Consider the following 24,490-nt stretch of genomic DNA (forward strand, 5'->3'; position numbering starts at 1 on the left):
ATGATTCCCCTCTAAGATTTAGAACAAGGCAATGATATATGCTCTCACCACTCTTATTCAGCACACTGCTGGAAGTTCTAGATAAGCTAGAAAAGGAAATAAAAGGCATATAGATTCGAAAGGATGAAACTGGCCCTATTATTATTTACATAGACAATCCCAAGGAATCTACAAAAAACAACTTCTAGAAATATTCAGTTCTATAAAGTCAAAGGATGGAAGAGTAACATATAAAAACTGACTGTATTTCTATATACCAGCAATAAATACAGAAATCAAAACCAAAAGTGTAATACCATTTGTATTGCTCCCCCAAAAGAGAAAAGAAATATTCAGATTTAACAAAAACAAACCTCAGCAAATAGCATAGGTTAGGTGCAAAAATAAAATTAGTAATATGTGTGTAAATTGTTGGCAAATGTAAAATATTACACAAACTGTAAGATATATCACACCCATGCCTTCCTTATCTAAGGAATACGGTGCCTCTCAGCCTGCTGCAGCGGAGCTCTCTGGAAACATATGCAACAGCATCATTCAGGACAGTCTCCTAGGCTGCCTTGTAAATTGACTAAAATAAAGGATTAAGTAAATTAGGCTCTATTGCCCAAATTAATCATGACAGTAGACTATAATTTCTCCTATCAAGAATTACGCTTGAGGCCCTGGCTGGGTAGCTCAACTGGTTAGAGCATCATACTGATATGCTAAGGTTGCTGGTCAGGGTACTACAAGAAACAACCAATGAATGCATAAATAAGTGGAACAACAAATTAATGTTTCTCCCCCCCCCCCCCCAAATCCATAAAAATAAAAATAGAATTATATTTGAATCAAGCCATAAAATAAAGTGTTATCTGCTCTGAGCAAGAATTAGAACTCTATCTAGAATACTGACATATGACTAAGAATGCTAACCTTGGTTTCTAAGTTAGTCATCTCTAAAATGCAAGAGTGGGTGAAATAAGGATTTATATTTTTTAAATATTCATTTTTGTCTTTTAATAAGCACTTAATAAAAATCATGTTTGTTTTCTAATTAAGGTTTAGATTGTTCAGCAGATACTTAAAACAACTCTGAAATGGAGAAACTGAATAAATTATATGCTATTTTTAGCTTGATATTCACTAAATGTAAAATGCTTTATAAATATATCCTACATGTATCTAACAATATAAAAACTAGACACTCCAAGTGGTTGTCTTCACAGTGATATGTCCAACAAACTATAAATTATATCAGCTGCCTCCTGCACGCCCCCTACCTCGGATGGAGCCTGCAACCTAGGCATGTGCCCTGACTGGGAATCATACTGACGCTAAACCGCTGAGCCATGCCTGGCCAGGCCCATTTTAATTTTCAATTAGACTCAGAAAGTTTATTTGTGAGGCTACTATTCTAAGCATGTTTCATAAGATATGACACCAAGGCATATTAAAGCTGTAATAGCTGACAAGTAATCATAAAAAAAAATTAGCAAGGCACAGAAGCCTTTGATTTCTTCTTCCATCAGTGTACATGACTCACCATTATGTTTGTAAGCATACAGTTATCAAGAGAAAATTTAGTAGACAAAAGAGGCAGAAGAAAACCCTGGGAGTGGGCGTCACTAGCTTTTTTTCCATATGTGTAAAAAGACTGATAGATATGAATAAATAATCCACCAGAAGCATTATTCACAATAGGCAGAGAGTGGAAACAACTCAAATGTCCACCAATTGATTACAAGATAAGCAAAATTTAGTATATCATACAATGGAGTATCTGGCAATAAAAAGGAGCAAAGTACAAAGATATGTTACAATATGATAAACCTTGGAAACATTATGCTAAGGTAAAGAAGCCAATCACAAAGATCATATATTGCATGATTCTATTTATATGAAATGCCCAGCATAGGCGAATACATAGCGATGGAAAGATTAGTGGTTGCCAGGGGCCAGAATAAGTGGGGGTTGGGGAATGGCGGTGAATGGGTATGGTGAGGGTGATGAAAATCTCTAACATCAGACAGTGGTAATAGTTGCTAAACTTTGTAAATATTCTAAAAACCAGACTTGTACACTTTTAAAGGATGAATTTTAAAAGTAGGGGGTGGAGTGGGATAAAAAAGAATGAAATACTACCATTTGTGACAGCATGGATGAACCTAGAGGGTATATGCTAACTGAAACCAGTCAGAGAAAGACAAACACCATATGATTTCACTTATATGTGGAATCTAAAGAACACAATAAAGGAACAAACAAAACTGGAACAGATTCATAGCTACAGAAAACAGACTGAGAGCTGCTGGGGGGTGAGGGGTGGTTGAGGGAATGGGTGAAAAGGTGAAGGGATTAAGAAGTACAAATTGGGCGCTGGCTGGTTTGGCTCAGTGGCAAGGGTGTCCACCCACAGACCAAAGGATCACGGGTTTGATTCCCGGTCAAGGGCACGTTCCTCAGTGGCAGGTTCCCCACCCAGGTCTGGGTGCATACAGGAGGCAACCAGTCGATGTGTCTCTCTCACATTGATGGTTCAATGTTTCTCTCTCCCCCCTCCTCCTTCCCTTCTACTCTCTCTAGAAATCAATTGAGAAAACATCCTTGGGTGAGGATTTTAAAAAAAACACAAAAAACAAACTGGTAGTTACAAAACAGTCACGGGAATGTAAAATATAGCAAAGGTAAAGTACAGCATAGGGAATGTAGTCAATAATATTATAGTAACTATGTATGGTGCCAGGTGGGTACTAGAAATCTTAGGGGGAACACTTTGTAATGTATAATAGTCTAACCACTATGCATACACCTGAAACTAATACAAAATAATACTGAATGTTAACTGAAATTGAAAAATAAAAGGAGAGGGAAATAAATCTCAAAATAAGCAGGCATATTTTAAACAGTTCTCTAAAACAACAAAAGAGGGAGCTCTAGAGCCATAAAATTAGAAAATCTTAAATCAAGTTCTCTAAATGTTTAGAAAAACAAATTTCACAGGAAAACAAGCAACAGAAAAGGATGGAGGCCAAATCCCACATGATGTTATTACGAGAAAAAAGAAGAAAACAAAATAACGCTTTGTTGAGGGAGTTGACCCATGAGCTGGATCTGGGAAACTGGAGGCTCCTCACCACCTCTGGTCCTTGGAATATGCATTCCCCGCTGGCCTTCCCCCCTCCCAGAACCTGCTCCAAAGGTACAGCCTTGAGACAGAAATGTGGGTGCAAGACTAAACCCAGTTAAGGCGTCCTGTGTATGTGACTGCGCCCAGTTAAGGACTCTGTAAACTTTTAATGTTCTGATGGGGGTGTGTGAATATCTGGAGACCAGCCTCATAAGGAAGTTCCCTTGCTCATTAAACCTGTCACCTACCCACCCGGAGTGGTCTGCCTCTTCTTCAGTCTCTCTCTACCCTCCACATAAGGGGTCCAATTTCAGATTACATATGGAAAGCTCATGAGGAGGTTGTGAATCAACACACTTTTATTAATGATGGAACCTTGTCAGAAGTTGTGTCCAATGTACACACACACACATAAAATGGTAAAAATTCAAATCTAACATTTCAAATTATAGAAACATTTAAGGAAAGTATACAATGCCTGGCCGGGCGTGGCTCAGCAGTTGAGCATCGACCTAGGATCCAGGAGATCATGGTTTGATTCCTGGTCAGGGCACATGCCTGGGTTGCGGGCTCGATCAATGACTCTCTCATCACTGATGTTTCCATCTCTCGCCCCCTCTCCCTTCCTCTCTCTCAAATCAATAAAGATATATATATTTTTAAAAACCCAAAAACAAAAGTATACAAGAGAAAAAGAACATCATAAATCAGGATGGAAAACAACAGAAAATGAGATGAACGAACAGAAACGAATTAGGCATAAAATGAATCATTTCAAAATAAAGTCAAAGGCAGAAGGAACACGAGTCAACATACATCATAGATTATACTTTAAGAGAAACAAACAATAAAAAGAAACTTTTATAGAACAGGAATAAAGTAAGAAAGATGAAAAGGATTAAAGAGAAGACAACATATACAGAAGACAGGCAAAGAACATCTAACCTGTGTCCAACAGTAGTCCCCACAAAAAAGAAAACCAAAGCAAAAGAATAGTAAAAACAATAACTCAAAAGAACCTGTGTGGAACTTAAAAACATCTGTACCTCCATACTAAAAGAACACATCACATATCTGGGGAAATCAACTCAGAATGGTCAACAACACTAAGACGTAGTCTCATAAATTACTGAACATTAAAGAGAAAGAAAATATCCTCTGGATATCCAGATAAAAAGACCAAATGACTGTAACAGAAACAATTCTTTATTCCTGACAAAGACTGAGTAATATATTTAAGATAGTCAAGGAAAGAGAATGTGAGCCAAATATTTCACATCTAGATAATGATTTTCAAAAATAAAAACAGCAGACAAGCTGTCATCAACATGCAAAACCTCAGAAAATGGATACTGTCCCCATAACTCCGTTTTGGGGAATCTACTATGGAGTGAGCTTCAAACACGGAAAATGATTAGTGAGACAATAACATACAGACTGGTGGTCAGCATCAAACATATTTTTAAATACAAAGCTAAGAAAAGATGAGTCATATAAAGAAAAGTACGTAATAGCTATTTAATCTGACAATGTAGATATAGTATAACTGTAAATAAGAAGGATAGAGCATATGCAGAAAGTTTTATAAACTATTTTCAGTAATCATATTGTCTGGTTATCATACTAATGTTATCCCCAGAAAATTTTGTATGTAATATGGGATAAAGCAAACTATTAAATGTTATTCTAATTCTGTGTTGCTGAGTCAGGATTCCCAGAACAGGATAAAGGAGATCAAGATGTAAATTTAAAAAGATTAAGTAATTACCTCAAGCCCTTGCATCTGAATAGGAACTGTCAGTGTGTACTTTATTAAGGTATTCAATCTTAAAAAATACACAAACACAAATCTACACATATATTTACTAGCTCTAGTAACTGAAAAAGACCTAGCTAGAAATAATGACCAACCCAGTAGCAACGAGCATAGCTAAAAACATAAATTATGGTTATGAAATACCATTACCAAAAAAGCCAGGACTTTTTGGAAAAATGACTAAATCTAAGTCTATGGCAACAAATGCACAAGATGAGCATATCTTGTCATACCAGTTAGCAAGAAGTTATCAAAAACTACTAGGGTTGAGTCAAAAAAGTTGGAAAGCCAACTTGAAGAAGCTTTCACCAAAGTTGAAAAAAATTCAGAATAGACTGAAGCACACAAAAAGTTTAAATCCATACGTTCATAATGATACATATTTAAGAAAAATATTGGTCACCTTTGGAGGATGACAGCTTGCCAATGTTTCATTTTGTAAACTGGTAAATAAAGGGAAAGAAAAGTATTTATTCTGAATTTCCTAATGAAACTTTGCCATTCAGTGACCAAAGAATAAATATTTTGACAAATAAGAAAAAAAGGAATGCTAGAATTGGAATGACCCAATTCTGCAATACAGTAGCTCCTGCCTCCTCTGTGGTTTTGATTTTCAAAGCTTCAGTTACCTGCGGTCCTAAAATATTAAATGGCAAATTCCAGAAATAATATTAAATGACAACTTCCAGAAATAAACAATTCTTAAGTTTTAAGCTGCATGCTGTTCTGGGCAGTATGATGAAATCTTGAACTGTCCCCGCTCTGTCCTGCCTAGGACATGAATCATCCCTTTGTCCAGTGTATCCATGCTGTATATGCTCACCCACTTGTTAGTTAGTCGTTCTTTTGGTTATCAGATCAGTTATGAGAAAGAGAAGGGGGGGGGGAGAGGAGGGAGAGAGAGGGAGAGAGAAAGAAATCTGGCCAGAGTATAAACCACCACTGGGTTTGGATCCAAGAGCTATTTTCTGATTCAGCTTTGAGCTAATTCAGTAATTAAGCTAACATTTTAAATCCTATCACATACCTGTGTGTTTTTCAATTGATTCAGGACTTACAGTATAAAGTGGTCATCCCCAAGCCACAATACCAACCAGAAAATAAGAGATTAAACAAAATGGAACCACACAGATACATACAAACTTCTAACCATTTACTAAATCAACTAAACAGCCAGAGTGCCAGGAATTAGCAGACTGGGCTTCCTGCCATCTTATCATAAGAATGTGGGCAGTTAGGTGGCTCAGAGTCACAAAAATAATGTAATCTCTATAGGCAAATTAAAAAAAAAAATTTAGCCAGAAGCTATGATCTTCTTAACCTAATAAACAGTAACATAAATCTTTAAGTTAAAATTTACAATTACTTAAACCTTCCTGATCCCAAAACACATTATGAAGCAGCTTAGAGAAGCACATAACAAATAAAATTTGTATCAACTTAAAATTCTCTACCTTTTTTTAGTTATATAGGAATCTCTTGCTCTGGTTAGACACCACAATCCTTTCATGCTCATCTGTTTTCACCCACCTCCCACACCTACAAATACTGGGGTGGGGGAGACTAAAGTCCTCAAATAATTTGAGGATCCTTTTCTATAATGTCACCTTCTTCTCCATCAAAAGACCATAATCTACCCAGTCTAATTTCTGACAATGATACCAAAAGATGATCAACTTCCAATATTCAAAACACAAACATTCACATATCCTAATTTTCTATTTGGCCATTCTCTTTTCCTTCAGATTCTATTATCTAAAACTATTTCCCTAAATTATACTTAATCCACCAAATCACTGCTAACACTTCTGCATCAATGAACTTGCTAAAACACCTATTTCAGTACTTTTGTAACCACATTAACCAAATCTTTTTTAACAAAGCAAATCTCAAACCTCCTCTGTCCAAATAGCGCCCTTTAGTGCTTTATCTCCCCCCCTCCCCGCCCTTGTTACTGAGTTCCGAGGCTATCAGGAAATCTGCATGTCCTGCACAGGGGAAATGTTTTTTTTTTCATTGCTTACATGTGTTCTGTCCCACCTCCTCTGAGGCTTCTGTTCATTCTTATGACTCCTGGTTTATCTGATCCCATGCTCCTCCTCCCAATTCTGCTTCTTTCTAGCACCCATATATCCAATCTCTTGGAACCAATACGATAGTTTTGGTGTCCAATCTTCATATATTTCTTCAACTCTCAGTTTTTATAAATATGGAGCTACCACTCCATAAATATTCTAATCATTATCAGTTAACCACAACGACTTGTTGTTTAATGTCAATCAAACTTACAATGTGAAAGCATTCCCATTTCATCCTACAGAAAGGTAAATCCAAAAATCAAAGTCAGAAGAAAAAACATTACATACGGAATATAAGTCATTTGGTTCATCTGAAAGCATTTATTAGTTCATCTAACATTAAGTTAAAACAATGACCTTCAGTTTTAGGTTGTAAGAAGATAAATTCTCTAATATTAAATGCTATGTATCATTTATTCCCATTCAGAATAGCATCCCAATACATACCTCTGTAGAAAATGAGTTTCTTCTGAATTTATCCAAGTAACAGAGAATGAACGAACACTATTTTATTATTAAAAGAAGCCTAAAATGTGTCCTATAGACATCAATGACTCAGTATGCCAAAAGGTATAAGATTTAACTAACCTGACCATTTGCTGAAATTTAAAACTTAGTAAGAGGCTGTAGTTACCTCTTTTTGTAGATGAAGTTTGAAGCAACTGTTTGGCTTTGAGGGAAGTACGAGGCAAATTTTTCAGCCTTTGCGAAGCTGTTGAAAAATAAGGAACTGTAATATTTGCCTGGAAGAACAAGATAAAGGCTATAGCTTCTGTAAACTTGAATATTTTAATACAAACTTGAAAATTTATCAAGAAACAGAAACCATAAGGTGAAAATATGTTAGAATCCTGAAAGCAAAGGAATTGTAAAGTGATGCTTAGTGAATTAAATTGGAAAGGGATGAAAATCTTAGTACAAAGTGCATACTTTCAGAAATAGTTTCTTATAGATGAGAAAATCTATGATATGTAAACCAATCAAAATATCAAAGAGAAAACAAACCACCAGCAAACATGCTACAGATGCAAAGAATAGAAAGCTAATTAAGTAAAAGTGATGAACACAAGCACACAGTAGAGAATAAAATAAATGTAGTATTTGTTCAAGGCAAAAAAAAAAAAAGCAGACTTTGGCAAAGCGGTTCTTGTTAGATGAACTGACCTAACACGAAACAGTAACCCCCATACTCAAAAAGGAGAAGAAAACTCAGAACCAGGCAGGTCCTCAAGGGAGTCACAATCTAGTGCCTTTCATATGTTCAACATCATCTTGCTGTAGAAAACAACTAATTTGTACTTCAGACTTTGTGTAGCAAAATATCTGGGCTGTGCAATATGCTTATGGGGTGGGAAGGATATGTGTGTGTGTGTATGTGCGTGTGTGTGTGATGACTGAGGGGTTTGGAGGAGTCAGAGCATCTGCTTTTTAAAGTGATCAATGAGGAGTCTAAACTTTCTTCAAAACTCCTTATCTACTAATTGCAATAAATCTCACAAAATTGGCATGAAAGCAGCAGCCAGAGGCATCCACAGTTAAGGCTCAGTATGGTTCCACTGAGCTGATGAGTCCCACACCTACCAGTGCAGGCACCTATTTAAGCGGCTTTAAAATTTCACTCAATGGAGTCCGACTTTCAAGTTGATTGAGTGAAATTTTAAATATATATCTTGGGAGGAGGGGGGGAGGGAGAAAGAGAGGGGGAGGGAGAAAGAGAGAGGGAGGGAGGGAGGGAAGGGGAAAGAGAGAAAGAGAAAAATCTGGCCAGAGTATAAATAATCATTGGGTTGAGGAAGGGAAACTTGATATATCATCAAAGAGAATTAAGAATTTCTCTTTTGCTCTATTGCTTAACCCTATCAACGCTTTCTGATAGTAAACATTTTTAAAATGGGACAAATGTATTTGATTTCAAATTTTACAGCACTCCACATTACTGTAGCAAAATAGTATTTTACACCAACTTAAATATTGCCAGGCAGAGTAGCAAAAAGTTCTCCAACCCCAGCCCTGGCTGGTGTCAGAGCATGGTCCCGTGCACTGAAAGGTCTTGGGTTCCATTCTGGTCAGGGCACATACTCAGGCTGCAGGTTCGATCCCTGGTCAGGGAATGAACCAGAGGCAATCAACTGATGTTCCTCTCTCACACTGATGGTTCTCTGTTTCCCTCTCCCCCTCTCTCTCTACAATAAATGAAAAACATATCCTTGGGTGAGGATTAAAAAAAATTCTATAACCCCCCAAAATCAATTTCATAATACATTACCTCATCTATCCCACAGAAATACAGGATGCTATCATCACTGAATATTCTTCATGTACATATTTATTCATACATGCTTTCAACCATTTACATTTTCATTCATTTATTCATTCTTTCAAATAATTATCTACTTTATTCCTGATACTATTTTAGGTACAATGAATTCAGTAGCTAACTACAGAAAAAGTTCCTACTTTCACAGAACTAACATTCTAGGAAAGGAGAAACAGATAATAAACAAAAAGTAAAATAGTTGCTATGGAGAAAATTAAGTAGGAAAGGGGGACAGGAAGTAGGAGACTTAAGTTGCATTTACAAATAGGATGATCAGGAAAGATTTCCCTAAGATGACATTTGTGCAAAGATCTGAAGGAAGAGAGGAAGTGAGTCGTATAGGTACCTGGGGAAAGCATTCCAGACAGAAGGAAAAGCAATGGTAAAGGACCTGAGAGTAGGAGTGCCCTTAGTATACTGGAAGAATAGAAATTAGGCCACTGTGACTGCGGTGGAGTAAATGAGGAGAAAAGGTAACCAACTATATGTATGCTGGCAACCCACAATATCTATTAACTATTAAAAAATTTTAAACGAGGGCTTAATATCAAACATCTTTAATCCACAGTTTTGGAAAGGTTCTATTTAAAATAAATAATTACGAAGTTCCAACATCTTATTTATCCCTCAAGTTTCTAGGGTGATGTCACAATGGCATCTATACACAAGTGAAAACTGTCCGATGGTAACTTGAAAAATCAGACTGCAAATAGAATCAGGCAATATACTCTAAATTTGCCTGATAAAGATGGAATAAAATGAACAACTTTCATAGAATACCACATAGTCACATGTTATCCAAAAAAAGAACAAAAACTAAATTTTTATCTGAATTATCAATCAGTTTTCTAAACACAAAATCATTTTTAAATGACAAAATGTAATAGTTAAACTGAAAGTCTCCAAATCTTTCTAATAAAATTCAGTGTGTTAGTTGCTTTAAAATACTTATGTTTTCCCTTTTTCCTCTTTTAATATTTATGTAATTTCAAATTAGCAAGACCCCACTGTGAGAAGCAAGATGGCACATTATTCTCTCATGCTATATTATGTAGGCTAATGTTTTCCTCTACAAACCAACTCCAAAAACCTCTGTATTTCTGTTAAGCATATAACACCATTTTCCAAGTCATTCTAGCTCAAAACTATCTTTAAATTCCTTTTATTCACCCCTGTAGTTCTCTACATCCCCTCCCTTATATCCCCATTGTCTCCTAAATACCTAATTCAGACAGTCATCACCCTATTTTTGGACTAGAACAGTGTCTCTTTTGGTCGTCCCTACATCCAATCCTTTCACTTCACTCATGTACATCAAAGGAAGGGTGGTAAAAATGCTGCCTTCCACCACACCACTCCCAAGTGCAGGCAATAAGTGGGTATGCTGTCTGTAAGAAAATTCAAGAATAAAAATAAAACCAGCTTTTTTTTTTTTTTTTTCTTTACCATGATGTCCCAGCAATAATAATGTCAGTGATAAAATGCTCCTCCCTAAAGAAAATAATTTGTTGGCCTAAGTTATAAACAATTGCTACAGTACGCTTCAGTTTTAACAACATATGTAGCTTTAAATTAGCACATTTTAATATTTATCCTTTAATAAGCAATGTATTTCATATGAAAGGTAATTAGGAGAACTCCCAGTTATACAGTCTCCCCTGATACAAGTGGGGCCAGCTACACCTTTCTTTCAAGAGTAAGCTCATAGCAATTTGAAATCATGCCTACTTCAGAAGAGTAGGTGTCTAACCCCTGTGGTACAATAATATATTCCTATATTTAAACAGATTAGAAATAAACAATGATGGTACAATGATTATAAAATCAATGAAACAGAATGCAAGTTAGTCCAATTCTGTCATTATATATGACTTTGAATATGTATTTAATTTTTTAACTGTGAAGACATTTAAAAATCATTAGACTTGATTTCCAAAGGAACAAAGACATAAAAGTATCACAATTTCTGGAATTTAGTGTAAAATGGGATTTTATGAATCTCTGCCAAACTTATCCTTATGTTGAAGATTTTCCCTATTTGTATAGCAGTTACTTCATAAACACATACACACACGAATCTTTCAGAATTAAAAACTGAAGACTGTTCTTCAATCAATATTAATGAAGATAAGTTGATAAATCTTGGTATAGTGTGTACTGAGCCTAAATATGCAAAGAAAATCAATTCTGAAGAAATTACTGACAAATTTTAGAAGCCAAAGCTGTAATATTTATTACTGTGATCAACCAATATGTAAACATACTTTTCCTTTTAAAAAATATTTTGTTGATTTTATTATCTATTTTATTGAGTTACAAAATAGAAAGTGTGATAGAATAATATTTTCATTGTCTGCATTTTTCTTAGCCTTTATTATTATTAAAATGTTTTTATTGATTTTAGAGAGAGAGAGGAAGGGAGAAAGAAAGAAAGAGAGAAAGAAACATCAATTGGTTGCCTGCCTCTCCTACACACCTCAACCAGAGACCGAACCCAGAACCTGGGCATGTGCCCCCACCAGGAATCAAACTGGTGGCCTTTCAGTGTACTAGACGACACTCCACCAACTTAGCCACACCAGCCAGGGCCCTAGCCTTTATTATTTCATTTTTTACAATTCATCCAGATCTTATTACCACCTGAACCACTGCCTTTATTCCAATCATTTTTTGCCCAGATTATGCAATAGCTTTCTAAAGTCTTTCAACTTTAATTCAATCTCTACATTGCTACCAAACTGAGATTTCTAAGAAATAAACTTGATTAAAAGCCTATCATTGTTCCTCACACTTATAGGATAAAACTAAACTTCTTAATATGAAATTTAAAAACTCCCACAATCTGTCCCTTACCTACATCTCTCATCCTTAAGGCGGCATTACTGATCTCACTGTTGGGAAAACTGCACCTCTTTTCTTCATGTGGTGACTCATAAAATCCTCTTAAACTGGCTGAGATTACCTTTCAAAATCTTTCCTGAAAACCTCTTCACATTGCTGAGAATCATGCCTCCCTGTTCCCATAGAAGTTCCTGCCTATCACTCCCTATTGAAGGGCTTGGCCATCTCATTCACATCTAATATTCTGAGTGCTTAGAACATAATATACACCCAAAATAAGTATCTGATGAATAATTAAGAAACACAAAAGTGACTGACAACTACATAAACTAAGCATTCAAGATGCTCTCTAATCGAGGTCTAATCCAGTGGTTCTCAAACTTGAATATGCCCCAGAATCAGCTGAGAGACACTTCTGAAAAAATAGAGATTCTGGTCCCCATTCCATATGTATTCAATCAAAATTTCCTGAAGAGCCAGAAAAACTACATTTATAAAATTGCTTCGAGATTAGACAATTGACCCAACATCACTGCACTACTTATGCTTAAATAAAAGTTCTACAATATTTCATCCATTCTTATATTAACCCGTTACACAAATTTATCATAGCATATTTATTTCAATTTATGTTTTACAGTTTATAAAATTCAAGTATAACTGTCTAGTGTTTTGGTTCCAAGTGAAATCTGGATGAAAATTCCTTCCCCATGGGCCTCTGGCTACAGGGTAAAGCTGACTGACAACTGATCCTATCTACCTTTTCTCTGGGGGTGTACTCTGTACTCTATGAAAAAATATTCTTCAATTTGGCTACATGTAAGCCATGGATAAGCATTACACTGAATGAGCTTGCTCTTTTTTAGCAATTTATAAAGAATCATACTCATTTGCAGTTAGGTCAGCATGATGTAATCCCAACAATGAGTAGGAGGAAATCAGGAGACTCAGGGAGGAGGGAGTAATTTGACTTGGTTTTGCCACTTTTCTAGTTATATGATGTTATACATATAATTTATATGGATCTCTGCTCCCTCTCTATAAAAATAAAAAACGGGTTATGTTCAACTAAGATAATACTTGTGGAAGTAACATTTTAAAATACTAACCAAAGTTTGAGTATTATTACTTTTTTTAAATCACCAGATTGTCTTAGATTTTTCTCCCTTCTCTTCCCCTATTTCTGAACAAATAATTCCTACATTTTTCTGAAAACTAAACTTTCTACTAACTCATGCTCTAGCAGTCTTACAAAGCAGGGCACTAGTCTTTTGAAAAAACTCTGTCCCTGACAAACATTCCTTCCTTTAGCTGGAGAAACTGAGAAAATGACATGTAACCGTGACTTCTGCAATGCTCTGGTTTTCTTAAACTTTTTAAGTTATTCACATTTTCCAAATATAAAAGTCAAAAATTAGTAATAGCCATAAAAATGAAAATATGTAAGAACTCTCATAATATTCATATTTGAATGCCAGTACCCACAATAATGCAGCCACAGCAAATAAGCATATAAAACTAGTGATTGGCAGAGTAACAAGGCAAAAGAAGTGGTCCCTTAAGTGGAAATAACAGCAACCTTGCAAAGTTAGGTTCATGCAGATCAGCAAGTAAGAACCAAAGCTTTTACCACTTAAGAGCTGAAAAACAAATACTTAAAAGAAAACAAAATGCAACATCTGTTACACTAACTATACAAAAATTAAAAAATACTAATTCATGTATAAAGTGTATGAAACTTGCTATTATATTTGTATATAATTATTTATCAAAATAAAAAGACTATTATAAAAACAGTATATAACACATACACACTAATAGAAAGAACACTTATATATATACATTTTTAGGTGTCAAGGATATATGTAAAATTTTAAGAAATATAGATAACATTTTGCTTAATAATATATTAACTTTAAATAAGAAACTTTAAATATTTTTATAAAATAAACTTTAAGTTTTAAATTTGCTAATATTCTAGATTTTCTACTTTCCAAATACATTTTTGTGAATAGTGCTATTCTACACTAAAATGTTTGTGACACTTCAGTTACAAATAAGCTTCACTACAGCTATAAATATAAACAAGTATATGCAATTTTAAAAAAAGGATGGTACCCTACTTCTGCCTGTAAATTATTCAAATATTGAAACACACCATTATGAAACTGCATACATATTTAAACACTTAAAAGTAAATTAGTGATTAGAATCTTATTATGCATCCCTATATATTTTCCTTAATTATCAACTTTTGGGGAAGAGAATGAAAACTAATTCACCTACAGAAAATTCAGTGGTAATCCTATCACTAGAGATGGTGAATAATTATTATTAAGTTTAAGATACGGTTAACATATTTCTCTATTAACATTTTTATCCTAGTTATCAACCTTTCCTTTTTTCTTCTACTCTTGTGAAGAATTATTTTTCATTTCTATACAGCTTTGCGCCATTAGAGTAGTTCAAACAAGGAGCATGTATGAGGATAACGGAACAACTGTGAGTAAAGAGTTGGTACTGACAGGGCAATAAGGTAAAGAAGATGTAGATGCAGCTGGATTTACCACAGAGCTGGGAAGTTGTTTGGAGATGTATTGTGTAAAGTTTTAAGAAACTCCAAACTTAACAATTCAAAGTATAAAAGCACCTTTGAAAGCCAAGTACACATGACGTTTTGGATTATTTGTGCCTACAGTATAAAAGTGTAGCTTACAATATACATTAATTTTACTACTTAATCTTCTTAATAATATAAAAAAATTTTCTTTTCTGTTGTATTAACACTGGATTGCGTTTTGTTTGTATATACCAAGAGGGGGAAAAACCCAGAAACAGGATTTCTCAAGTGTCAAATTAACTTAACTTGCAGCTTTGGAGGCACAAAGCCTATCACCAGTGTAGGGAAAAAAAGAGTTCAAACTGTACCTTTACTTTCATTTTTAAAGTTTCTGTGAGTCCCTATTTTCTTTACCATTTCATGAGTGTCATAATGGCATTCCTACACAGTTCACAAGATCTAGAATACTAAGTTTAGAATTTAATTTGGTACAAAAAACATGTTTTTGCATATAACCAGCCAAATAAATGAAGTATACAAATCTCTGGATAACAATTTTCCACAGTGCCTTACATTTTAGAGTTTATCTTAGAAAAAAAAAGAAAAACATTTCTGGATAATTTTTATGCCTTAGCACTAAACCATGGATGTAACAACTCTCTATGTTGACCCTTGATCAGGGTAAACATGGGTTTGAATCCTAAGTTGCCATCTATAAGCTGTAAGATCATACATAAATTATTTAAGCTTCAACTTCCTAATTTGTACAAATGTGTTAATACTTGTAACCAATTCAAAGAACTAGTCTGAGAATTAAATAGGATTATGCATGTAGAGTACAATACAATGAGAAATTCCATAATATAAGTAATATCATATGCACTTAGTAAATAGAGAAAATTTATCAATATTTTCACAAAAGTCATTTGGGTTCAAATGTATTTTTTCCTGGACTGTTGATTTTTGAGCCACCAAGCAACAGCAGCTAACACAAAGTACACAGTCAGCTAAACATGACAGAACAAAGGAAGAGTGCAAGAGAACTAAAAAAGAATTGAATGCTTTCTAAGTTGTATTACTAAATAAGCAAGTTACAAGCAAATAAGAGTCAATAACCTCATGTTTGTATCTTATTCCTCAAGGCTTTGAGGAAATGAGGGAACATATCACAGCAAACACTGACAATAATAAGCTACAAAAGAACTGAATGAGTCAGGACTGATATGAGCTGTGGGATATAAGGCATAAATATTGAGCATTTCATAAAAATAATTGTGATAGTTTAAAATTGGCTTGACTACTATCCTAGTTTTTGCAAAGTGTTTCATTCTTTTTTAATCACCTGTACAGTAAAGTACATGGTGCCCATCTACTTCATCACTTCTTGGTTCAGCGTGGCTACTCTTTCTTAGTTCTTTCTGGACGATTCTTTTTGATCTTTGTTTATGTTGCATATGTCTCCTTAATTCAATAGTCTCAACCCTTCCTTTCCAACAAGTCACCTACAACTATTTTTTAAAATGAAGTTCTATTATTTGTAGAGTATTTATTAAGAATTTGAATGGTTTTAAGTGTGCTAGTATTTTTATAGGATCATTACTGTTTTTATTAATGCTTTAGTAAGAAAGCTGCTTGGGTTTTAAGTGGTCTGTTCCAAGACTACTGTTCCCCGCAAATCCTGTCATTTTTAATGTGCAGTATTGTAGAATGTGAGGTTTTTAAGAAATATATATATTTACATTAAGTAGCTAGACTTTGCTTATTTTAAAATTTGGAGAGACCAGAGTTTCATACAGATATGAGTATTGATATAATTGGATGTCTTACAGGGACAACTTTTAAACTTTAATATAGCTATGATTATAACAAGTAATAATCACTACACTTTACTAAATAGTTTAGTACAACTATTCAGCACAAAATTAATATCTATAACATTAAAGATACTTACTAGCTGAAGCCTGAGGTTGCATACGAGGTATCCCTCCATTTGGCACTTGAAAATTTGAGTCACTTCTGCTGCTTTTCACTGAGTCAACTTGTGTACTAGATGTTCGGGACAGGTTTGGAAGACTGCGTCTTAGTTTTTCTATGACAACAGAATTTTAATTAAAAATAAAAACCATTTTTTCAGATGGAAAAAGAAAATATTAACCAGCATTCATAAGTCAAATTATTTAAGCATTCTGTATATTTTAGAAGAGCTAAGAGGAAGTACACATCTTATAATACACAACTCAACCCAGATCCTATAAATGAGTAGAATATGAGAAACTTTAAAAAGAACTATAAATTATTCATTTAAATAAAAAGCTACATACAGATCATTTCATGAAAACAAAGCAAAACTACACAAATAAAATTAAATTCACTTTCTCCTTTATTTTTGTATTGACTCACTATTTTTTTTTTTTTTTAATATATCTTTATCGATTTCAGAGAGAGGAAAGGAGAGCGAGAGATAGAAACATCAATGATGAGAAAGTCACAGATCGAGCCCACAACCCGGGCATGTGCCCTGACCGGGAATCGAACCCTGATCACCTGGATCCTAGGTTGACGCTCAACTGCTGAGCCACGCCCGGCTGGGCTTGATTCACTATTAATAAAATGATAAACTAAATTCTTGATCTGCTTATCTGAAATACAAAACCCTAGAAAAAACTGTTATATTCACACTGAAATATGAAGGACAATTTTTTTTCTAACAATATTCTGATTACCTTCATTTTTCACATTGCTTGTCTGTAAATCCGTGGGATGGCCTTGGAGTGAAAGGCGAGGTTGCTGTAAGCGGCTAATCATAGGCTGTGGGGACACTCTACTATATTCTATTCCCCGAGCAGGAGATCGTGAACGAGGTGAATTTCTGGGTGACTGCTTAGGTGATGGTCGAGGTGAATTGCGTGGTGATGGTGAAAACCTGTTAACAGCAGGGTATACTGCATGATGCATACTGTCATCTTCGTCATCTAAACTTTGTGCATCAAGTTCCTGATCACTAAAAGTACCCCGTCTTGTAGAATTGCAAGATGAACCAGAACTGCGCCGAGATGTGGTGGCTGCATATTCTTGCCGGAGACCTGACGATAATGAACGTGTAATTTTATTTCTTTAGTTATATATTTAAACATTCAAATATTTTTAAGGTTTAAAAGCAAAAGATTATCACTGAGAAATTTAAATAGGGTATAAAGTGTAAAGGAAAACACTCCACTTGAATCATCTTAGACGTCCTCCCATATAGGGATGCATAAACCACATCTAAAAGGTATTTTTAAACTGAGTGAAGTTTTATAAACCTTTGTCCAATTTCAACATTTCTTCTTGAATCTGAAATGTATATTACAAGTAGAACCACAAATTTAAAAATATTTCTACTCCTAAAAACAGTAACCCAAACTTGAGATTAACATTAAAGGAATAGTAAGGGAAAATTCTCTCTCCCCTCCCCGCTTCCTGTCTCTCTAAAAATCAATAAAAAAAATCTTAAAAAAAACCACCCCAAAAACACAGTGAGTGTTTTTAGTGAACACTAAATCTTTGTGTTAATCTTATTCAAGATGATAAAGGAAACTTCTACCACACCTTTAGGAATTCAGTATTTGGGCATAAATGAAATTTCAATTGCTTCATAACCTAAAAGACTTCAATTAAAAAAGCTTAAATTCTAAGCCATGAAGTAAAAATTTTCAAAGGAGTCCCCTTTGTATCTTGATACCCCCAGAAAAAGCCAAGCAAACTTAGCCCTTCAAACAGTACAAAAACTTCTAGAATAAAAACAATTGTCAATACATACTGAATGAGAAAAAATTCAAATTCAAAAGAATTTAGATAATATCTTGAGCAAGTTCTGCTGACTATTAACCAGTCTAGTCTAAAAGATATTAGAGTAGTATTCAAACTTTTAAGTAATATATTCATACAGTAGTCCCTCCTTATCCACAGTTTCACTTTTTGAGGCTTCAGTTATTTGTGGTCAACCATGGCCTGAAAATATTAAATGGAAAATTCCACAAATAAACGAGTCACAAGTTTTAAGTTGCATGCAGTTCAAAGTAGTGTGATAAAATATCACTCCATCCCACACCAGTCCTGCCTGGGATGTGAATCACTGTATTTGTTACCATATACAGTATATATGTTGTATATACAGTACAATAAGATACTTTGAGAGAGACCACATTCACATAACTTTTATTACAGTATATTGATATAATTGTTCTATTTTAGTAGTAGTTATTGTTGTTAATCTCTTACTGTGCCTAATTTATAAATTAAACTTTATCATAGGTATGTATAAATCAAAAACATAGCATATATACGGTACCAGGCATCCACTGGAAGTCTTGAAAAGTATCTCCCACTAAAAGGGGGGGACTACTGCACAAAGACAGTGCTATCAATATGGTCCTCTAAAGTGGTGAGTGAGAAGCACACCAGCGCATCTATACGACTACAGACTCCCAGTGTCCACCTAGCCCTTCAGTCAGGTTTGGGGACCACTATAGTAACCAACAAATTACTTAGTGTCTTATAATAGCAAACATGGCACTAAAGTTACCTAACAAAAGACAACAGACCACTGAAAAGAGCTCTGTTTTAGAAAAGAAAAATCCAGATCCTAACACAGGCCCTCCACTAACAACGGGAGCCTAAGGAAGTCACAATCACTATAGGACTGTGTGTCTCTCATTGTAAAAATGAGGGGGCTTAACCAGGCAATCTGTAATTCTACATTTCTACTGCCAAAAACCTGGAGAAACAATGTTGTGGAAAGGACAATCATTCTGAAAAGGAAAATCATTCTCTTAAAAAATACACTGGTGTTTTCAAGGAGGAATAACACACATATTTAGTATCTTTTTTAATTTAGCAGAAAAATAAATATTTGTACATGCAGACAGCTTAAAAAGGATTATAAAAGCAAGGCTAAAATTTCTATTATTTGTTACCAAAGCACAATATGAAAGCTATAGCAAGTAGTTGGTTGCGTTTCTAACAAAATCCTGGGGTCTAAAAAGTCAGGGTTCAAAGAAGAATTGGTGAGTTTACTGTAAGTTACAGTTACGCAGCATTCCTTACTCTCCTTTCACGTCCATGACCATAACTAGCCCCTCGCTAGCTGACAATACCATAGTGTCAGTGAGGTGTTATACAAAATTGCAGAAGAAGGGAGAGCCATGTTACTAGTTTCTAGTGCTAAAGAGAAATAAAGCAGCATCAAGTCTTCCTATCTTTCTAAGGGAAGCTGTGTGAAAATGGGAAATGAATCAGAATAAGAAACATTCTAGTTTCCTAATAAATGTTATAACTTAATAAAACTTACTACATATTTACATAAAAGGGTCTAAAACCAAGTTTTTGAACTAAGTTACAGCAGTGTTCCATTACCCTCGGCCCACTGCCACTGTGAAATTTGTGCTTCAAAGGAACTTTTTATAATAAAGGCTAAAGGGATCACTTTAGAGAGACTGCTTATTGCACAGTTAAGTCCATGGCATCTACAATAAAATGTACAGGGAAGAATAATATTACAACTACATCTTACATTCAGATGAGACTCAGAGCTTCTATGAACCCTTGAAATAGTATGAAAAACTCTACTTATATACATTTTGGAATGACAGGGGACATAATTTTTATTGGATTTTCAAAGGTGTCTGTGACCTTTGCAGGGACCACTTTGCAAAGCAATTTCACATGCGTCATTTAATTTCAAGTCACAATTCCAAAGTTCTCATGAAGCTTTTTTTTATGTTCTATACCATACATTCTAAGGGAGGTGGTATTTGTTCCAAGGGAGTAAAAATTGCTTCGTGGGTGTGAAAAAAATCTTAGTTACTGTAATAGATCATGTCCCTTACAGTAAATAAAGAGACATAGAGTATATCTGTGATATTAAAATTTCATGGAGGGGGAGGGGAGAAAAAATATCTAAAAAGGCACCTTAGAGGGGCAACAATGAAGAAAAGGTTGAGAAACACTGGTCTACACTAAGAAAACCCAGAGTAAGGGAGTAATAACTACACCAGTGAGTTCCAGTGCAGAGTAACATGCAGGATACGATTACCAGTCATAAAAGCAGAGCAAAATCTGCCTGTCTTTGCCCTCACACAGCAAACTGCTCTACATAAAATGGACTCTGAAAACAAGTTAAAGAACAAACAAGTCCACATGTTGAATAAGCCTCTAAAATTTCAACATTTCTACTCTTACTACACTACTATTCTACAACACTTTAAGACACATTTAATACGCACAACAAAATTATGTTGTATGAAAGAACTCAACTTTAACAATTAAAATACTTACTTTCTTCCTGCATCCGAGCTAGAATCTGCACATCAGTTACATCATTTAGCTTATAATTGGATCCAATTGAATCTTCATCTAATTCTGAAGCACTTAGTTCACTGTCTATTGAGGATTGAGGACTGAGTGGAGGATTTCTGTCTGATGAACTTTTCAAATTACCTTAAAAAAAAATTCAAACTCTGGTGAAACAAAAATTAAACATCTGTTGCAATTAAATTGATATTATATCTTTTGATTCAGTTCATTACTATTCTGCCTTTTGTTTATAAAATCTCCAAATATTGAAATAAAAAATTGACTTTATTAAGAATAAAGAGGAAGGTCTGACTTTGGATGGTGGGCACACAGTACAATAGACAGGTCTTATAACACAGAAAACCACACCTGAAACCTATATGATCATACTAACCAATGTCACCCCAATAAAGTTCATAAAAGAAGGAAAAAAATGAATAAAGAGGGCTATGAAAAATCCTAAATATATTATGGCATAAGCATATAAACACATTTTCATTTAACTATAACTTAGTTATCCTCTTATAAAACAGATAATGCTCTCAACACAGTTCCTGACAAGTAGTTCATTTTCAATACTGCCGTTAGAGGACTTTAACTTTTACAAGATAGCCAATGATATTGCTCTATAAATAGATGAATATGATGCGGTGTTTTCTCCTCCCAAATTCACAGTCATTAGCAAACACTATCATCTTTTCCCCTGAATAAAAGCATCTATTTTTCCTAAACCAGAATACTATAATTTGAGGAAAACTAGGATTCCTTAGAAAGTTAGAAACAAACCAAAAAAAGAACACTAGCTCATTTCTCCTGCATTATGCCATGTTTACAAAATTTCTTTGCCAAACTAGAAATGGTGATCCGAGGAGTTCTCTGAAATTTAGTAGTGAAGCACAAAAATGGGATGAAGAAAACAACTAGTTAAAAACAAGTATTTTGCCGTTCTAAACCAAAAGGGGGAAGGAGACAGGGCAGAGGAATAAAGGACACACGTCCCAAAGCCTAATAACTTGTTCCTAAGGAGATGCTTTCATCAGGCCACCTTCTTGTGGGGAATAACAAAGTCACGGCAATGCCACTACTATTTCTAATACGAATTCATCTGAAGAGCATGTTTCCAGAAGGCGTCACTATAAGGGAAGCCTTCCAACATGAAGGCACACAAGAACAGGAACATGAAATAATGTTTATATTATTAAGAAGAGCATTATGCATAGGATATGGAAGGCCAGGCTCAAATAGTGCCTGAATAAAATCCTTTCTATTAAACAAATATAGCAGATTAAACTTTTTAGTAATGGGTGAAATACGTAGCAAGTAACAACCTATGTACAAAGCAAATAGCAAGGTCAATAAAGTCATCAGACTAGGGAGGACTCAGGTAAAAAATGTGAGATGGTTAACAATACTTTAACTTTTAAGGAAGTTATAATAATTAGCTGTAACAATAGTGGCAATAAGAGTAACTGAATGAGTGAATTTTAACAAACAGTAAGCTACAAAGTAACACTTCAGTCACAGAAAGGAACATTCTTTCCCCAATTTACAGCAACCTATCCCTCCCATGTCATTTAGGGCTCCAAACACTCTTTCAGCACACTCACATATAGCCTTATACTATTATTTAAGTGTAATATCAATATTAAAATCCTATTCAAAATTTTTAACTTGGTAGCTTTTTATAAGCAGGCTATGTAATAAGCACCTATTGGTTAAAGCAATCAAGCTTGGGACCCTATTTAATGAAGCCCAATTTAAAAACTTTTAAGTACATGCTAAAGAAAATTTCATGGATGTAAACTGGCTTATCTGTATCCCTATGTATAGATCTGGTGCCAAGTAGCTCCTCAATGATATTTTCTCTAGTCAGTTAAAAGTTTCATAAATAAAAGAACTTGAATTACTGATGAATAAGGTATTTTCTCAGGTAGGGCAGTAAGTCAAACCCATTCTTTAAGCACTCCATTTCATTTCTCCTTACCTGAATTTCCAGGAAGTACTAGCTGTTTGACTACAGGAGGTCGCACTGGGGTTGAGGATGGAGAATTGAAACCACTGCTGTACGGGCTACTTGCATTTGGACTATAAGGATTTGAGTAACTCATGGAGTTGAAAGGATTATTATATAAATTCTGCCTCTTCAGAGCTGCATTAATGAGAAAGGGGAAATCAAATTTAATAGCTGAGAAAAAGTTAACATTTTATTACAAATTTTCTCCTATTGGAAATAAATCATCATCTATCTCAATTTCAATACAGAAAAATACTTTTTAAAATTTTTTTTAAAAATTGATTTGAGAGAGAGAGAAAGGGAGAGGGAGAGGGCCAGAGATAGAAACATCAATGATGAGAGTCATTGATGGGCTTCTCCTGCATGCCTCCTACTAGGGATCGAGCCCGAAACCCAGGCATGAGGCCTGACTGGGAATCGAATTGTGATCTCCTGGTTCATAGGTTGACATTCAACCACTGAGCCACGCCAGCTGGGCCAGAAACATTCTTATAGTAGCAGGGGAAAATATATCCTATTAATAATCCCAACAAAATATTTTCATTATCTTAAATTGTGTTATGCAAGTAAATGAGGAGCCACATCAAACCACAAAATAATATCATAGGAAGAATATCTCCTAAACAAATCACTAGCCACTAAATGAATGTACTCTTATCTTATTGGAAAGTTTATTCCAACTGTATCAACCTCAAATGGCCTTTGAAAATAAAATGAATGTAAAAGCATATTTGTATTTTCTCATTTTTTGATAACTGTATTGCATTAAAAACAACTATAAAATAATATGCAATAATGAGCTTTAAAAATAGCCTTTTCAAAGTTTGGATTGGGGGGGGAAGCAATAATAACTAGGTTAAGGTCAAACATTCGAGAATTCTCTTAAAAAAAAAAAAAAGTCCCCCCCTTGCACTTTTTTCAGTATTCAAGAATATTTATGCCAAAAAAAGAGAGAAAATTGTGCTATGCATATAAAAGAGAAACAGTATAAAAATAGGGCTAAGCTATCAAGTGCAATTATATACAAGAAAAATTAATACTTAAAATAGTACTTTCTTCTACCCTATTTCCCTATTCTAAAATCCACAGTTTATTCAATATTTCTGACCATCAGCAAAGCAGTGTAGAAATAGGCAAATGTGACATGGCGCTCTTTCTCAAGACGCTTACAGAGACAAGTAGTGTAGGCAGAAAAAAACAATGATTTTAAGACAAAATGAAATGGGTATTATCATAAAGGTACAAAGGTTTGTGGAAATTATGAGATAAGAGTAAGTTATCACAATTGTGAGAAACTAAAAATTGTAAGGCTTTTTGGAAGGAGGGACACTGCTGCAGTATTGAGAAGATGAATAATCTGATACGCTACTGAAAGTGGCGAAAGAATGTGCTTTCATCTGTGTTTATGACATGAACAGA

General features: G+C 34.6%; 1 protein-coding gene across 2 annotated transcripts in view; it reads right to left on the reverse strand.

The window, feature by feature from the left end:
* The window catches only part of SLAIN2 (SLAIN family member 2), a 58,869-nt gene that overhangs the window by 18,779 nt on the left and 15,600 nt on the right, over positions 1-24,490 (reverse strand). Inside the window, exons 3-7 of one of the 2 annotated variants that reach the window (XM_016207718.2) lie at positions 23,042-23,206; positions 21,040-21,201; positions 17,448-17,807; positions 16,676-16,813; positions 7,641-7,718 (exon numbers count right to left, since the gene is read on the reverse strand). In XM_016207718.2, the coding sequence (XP_016063204.2) occupies positions 7,641-7,718; positions 16,676-16,813; positions 17,448-17,807; positions 21,040-21,201; positions 23,042-23,206 (903 nt within the window). The remainder of the gene's footprint in view (positions 1-7,640; positions 7,719-16,675; positions 16,814-17,447; positions 17,808-21,039; positions 21,202-23,041; positions 23,207-24,490) is intronic. The other variant, XM_087827576.1, reaches the window with a different exon arrangement.

Source organism: Miniopterus natalensis, chromosome 1 (genome assembly GCF_054644295.1).
Source record: "Miniopterus natalensis isolate mMinNat1 chromosome 1, mMinNat1.hap1, whole genome shotgun sequence".
In the NCBI taxonomy this organism is placed as follows: Eukaryota; Metazoa; Chordata; class Mammalia; order Chiroptera; family Miniopteridae; genus Miniopterus; species Miniopterus natalensis.